Below are 4094 nucleotides of genomic sequence, written 5' to 3' on the forward strand. Positions count from 1 at the left end.
AACCTAAATTTTCATGCAGTATTTCTTTGACTAATTGGCCATATAGTTGTCTCTTGGCCTTCATTTTGTGCAATTTGGCACATTTCTGCCACGCTTCACAAGCAAGAGTCGGCCTTGCAGTTTTCCGATTTGCTTCCAGATTAAAAGCAAATGAAGTGGAGATTTGAAAAACATCTGACAACACTGTTGTTGCATTTATTTCTTTTGACGTGAAAACAGGCAGAAAATCGTATTTGTATGGTTTTTGCATAAACAAAAATACCACTTAAGACTTTTGCTAAGATAGCTTATGTATTGTGACGTTTAGAGCGTTAAAATTATTCAGTTTATGACTACACAACCAATGGTGCATACAAATCTGTTGCCTGAAACGGGGTTGCAAAACAAAAGAGCTTGAGAAGCTCTGAATAGATTACATTTTTCAAATAGCAGTGGCATAGTGAAAAAGCGCGAGAAAAAATCCAGCTCAGTATAAAAAGTGCGTTTTTGGCATAATTTAATCACAAGCGAAGTGCTCAGCTTAGTCATAGCTAAAAATGTTCAAACTCACTGCAGAAGCTGCAGAAAGCGTAGTTCGATGAAGGACGGAGGCCTGCACTATAAGCGAAGCTAAAGTTTTAAAATCTTAGCAAGAAGAACTAATCATACAGCAAAAACTAGAATAAAGACGTTACAATAACATTTACTTTCACTCGTTGCACTAATTAAAACACAGAACAAAATACTCTACACTCGGATAAAATATTGAAGAGCAGCTTTATAAGTCAATAAGTATAGGAACAGAGTAAATTGTAGTATCAATTATTTATGTTTTAATGCTTATTTTTCTAAAACTTGTGGAAGAAAACAAAACTTTAAAGGCCAAAATCAAAATTGATATATTCTAATATGTCCAATAACACATATTTTTTTTGTACGGCGAAGAATGATAAAACTCTTACGGCTTACGAAATGGCTTATTTGTCAATTAGAACTTTTTAAAAAGAGATGCATTGGACATAAAAGAGCATGCAGCATTTTCTGATACTTTAATGTGTTTATTTCTTCAATTTCAACCTAAGATGCATTATTTTAAATGTGAATTTTCTTTTTTCAGAACTATTTATGATTAACGATAAAGAGTACAGGATTTTATGAAATTTACAATATGGTTTTCATTACTCAATTCGCAAAAACCTTGGTGCCTATAACTTGGATATTGATGACGATTACAAGCCAAACAAGTGGAGCCTCTTTTCAACATGGTAAGTAAACTTCTCATGTAACATTTCATCATTTTTTTAAGTCTAATATTTAAAAAAATTAAAATCTAAGTACAAAGCTTTGTGTACAACCACATGTATATCTAACGCGATCGCCATTCAAAATAACAATTATTTCATAGAAGAGACAAAACTTAACGCTAAGCTAATTATCAGTAATCACCGCCATTCCAAATAAGCTTAACGGATGAGTATGGGAATCTAAACGAAAAATAGAAAACACCGTTTTGTGATAAAAATATCTTTTCTCGTTAAACATACCTGTTAACTTTATACAGCAAATCTAAATACATAAATAAAGCAAAAAAAACGTTAGCATTAGCATCAACAAGCGGTGATTCAAGTTAAGTTGAGAATCTGGGCTGGGTGTCTCATTAAAATTGGATGAGTCGTGCAAAAAGATTTTCCGTGTGACTTAAACCCTCTATACTTTATTACAAGTGTCAACAAATTCCTTTTGGCTCTGATAGACGGTAGTTGGTGATAGATCGTATGATTCAAAGTATTAAAGCTGATGCTTGAAAATCGTTGCGTCAATTTTGTGAAATGTTTCATTGCTTTCTCAAATGTTTCTTAAACAAAAGTCGGAGTTTAGAGAATATGACAATTAATTTTGTTGTTTAAAATATTCGTTTTTGGTTAGTTGAGCATTAAAAAGATATTTTCTTGTAGCAACTAAATATAACTTTTTTTTTAGGCTCCAGAGTTAAGAAATCTCAAAATCATGAATTGTGCAAAAATATCGAGAACATGCGCGGCCCTTCAATTCTTTTTTTCCGGCGTCATTGTGGTAAGTTAAAAACTAAGCTTACTGTTTAAGAAAACTTATTGGTAAACAAGTAGCCTATTGAAATTAAGTTCGGTAGTATTTTTTTTTTTTGTGAAGTTTACCAAGTTTACAAACTGTACCAAGTAAAGCTTACCAAGTTTGTGCAACATAATAATTACAGTGCAATTAAGAATAGTTATCGAATTTTTTTTTTAAATGTCTGAATATTTAATTTTTTATTTTATTGCAGTCAGCAAAAAAGCCAGAACATTTTACCACGCACTTCATCAGCAAAGAACGGACCAAACAAAACCCTTTATGGCCGGCAAAGAAAATCCCATGACCGATGTCAAAACCTCCAGTGAAACATTTCAACTTGTGGACCGTATTTTTGACGCTTTACAAAATCACTTTCTTCCAAAAAGCAAACCCACAGAATTTGACTTGCCACCTGAAAGAAGAAACGGGCACTCTGAAGGACAAAATCACTACAGTCCAGTTTATCTTATAAAGAAATGGGTAGATCAAAACTCACTTAGCAAATAAGTTATAACTGGGCAAAAGAGCGTTTGCAAATTTAATTTCAGTTTTGCATATTCTTCTTTAAACGGTGATTTTTACTTATTTGCGAAAGCTGCCTGTGATTCGATTACATGCTGAAAGCCCATTTCTTCTTCACCATTATTATTTCTTCACATTTTTACTTCATGAAATTGATACAACAAGCACACCCTAACAGCGTATTCTCTATGTTATTCTGAACAATTTCATTTTCATCTATGATACCAGATGTTGACAAACTTGTTTTTGATGTTCAATAACTTTAAACTTGTGACAAAAACCGACAAAAAGCTTCGATCTGAAATAAAAAGAAATGTTTTGATTCCAATCATTCAATCAAAAATTTTATGCTTGTGCTGTGATACTGCCGCGCTACACTGTTAATATATTTATTTTTCTGTTATTTGTGAGTAGTCTCTACTACAGTGTTATTGTATCATTTACATCCGGAGCATCTTTCCTTGACTTGACAAGTTATTGTGTACTGTGGCGTGTATTTGTGTTTTATTCGGAAATAAATATTTTTAAAACAATTTCTTGCTTATGTTCTTTAGAGTGCAATTGCATTTAAGCTGTAAGCAATTCCGAATGGACCAGGCAGAGTGAAATATTGCAGATCACGTTTACTCGGAAAGGATTATACCGTATAAGCAAGAACACAAGGATAAGCAAGGCGTGTTTAATGCCAATACAGTGGTTGCCAATTTACGTTTGAGGTACTAACTAGACAGGCATAAAGTTTATGCAAGAATTTCAGTCTATAACCTGTGACTATACGTAAACAGCCATACAAGGTGTTAGTTTTGACACTAAATTAATGAGATCATGGGTTGAAAAATGTAAAAAATATCATGATTCGACGATTCTTAAAAGCACAATATTTAAAAAAATCTTGAGAATGTTTTTCAATAAAAATCTGCCACGCTAAAAACTAGCCACTGAGCAAGCTAAGAAACCGTTTTTTTGCAAAGTTATTGAGGAATTGATTTAAATCTTAAGACAAATATGCGTTGTTGAACTTTTAGCATCGTATGCCTTTCTGAAGCTGGTAGTGTTTGGTTACGGAATTAATACCCGATTTTGGGTTCCAAGAACTTCAAGGGCCAATTTCTCAGGTGTGAGCTTGAGCAACGGAATTTAAAGACAATGTTTTGGTCAGCAGTACCAAGAGGATGGAATAATTTTACAGGTAACAGTATTTCAACATTGAGCGGAAACTTTATTTTGTCAATCCTGTTTGCCAAGCCTGAGTTTGCGGTTCAAAGTCCATGCATGAATGGGAAACTGTCAAGATTGAATTTCTAAAAAGACTTTTTTATTCCGAAAATAAGATTTTCCAAAAAATCAATTAACAATTCAATCAAACTTTTCATTGAGGCGACACAAAACTTCTTTGAGTTTGATGGCGTATGAGCGATCTTTCCAGGCTAGATTGGAGGGCAGGAAATCTTCAGCCACTCAGCAGTCTCGTCGTCCAGGATTCTCAGACCATGCGCACCGGA

General features: G+C 33.5%; 1 protein-coding gene across 1 annotated transcript; it reads left to right on the top strand.

Moving 5' to 3' along the window:
- Positions 1-1130: 1130 nt before the first annotated feature.
- LOC145765541 (uncharacterized) lies at positions 1131-3117 on the top strand. Its single transcript, XM_082577378.1, has 3 exons — positions 1131-1244; positions 1960-2052; positions 2282-3117. Exons 1-3 carry the CDS (start codon positions 1148-1150, stop codon positions 2575-2577), a joined length of 486 nt encoding a protein of 161 aa, XP_082433504.1. The 5' UTR covers positions 1131-1147; the 3' UTR covers positions 2578-3117.
- Positions 3118-4094: the final 977 nt, after the last annotated feature.

This window comes from Aplidium turbinatum, chromosome 2, assembly GCF_918807975.1.
Source record: "Aplidium turbinatum chromosome 2, kaAplTurb1.1, whole genome shotgun sequence".
In the NCBI taxonomy this organism is placed as follows: domain Eukaryota; kingdom Metazoa; phylum Chordata; class Ascidiacea; order Aplousobranchia; family Polyclinidae; genus Aplidium; species Aplidium turbinatum.

Bases quoted from the DNA above. Each gene is read 5' to 3' on its own strand.
- LOC145765541 (XM_082577378.1), top strand. From the start codon at position 1,148: ATGGTTTTCATTACTCAATTCGCAAAAACCTTGGTGCCTATAACTTGG. The intron at 1,245-1,959 runs GTAAGTAAACTT...CTTTTTTTTTAG, and splicing joins TGGAGCCTCTTTTCAACATG to GCTCCAGAGTTAAGAAATCT. The intron at 2,053-2,281 runs GTAAGTTAAAAA...ATTTTATTGCAG, and splicing joins TTTTTTCCGGCGTCATTGTG to TCAGCAAAAAAGCCAGAACA.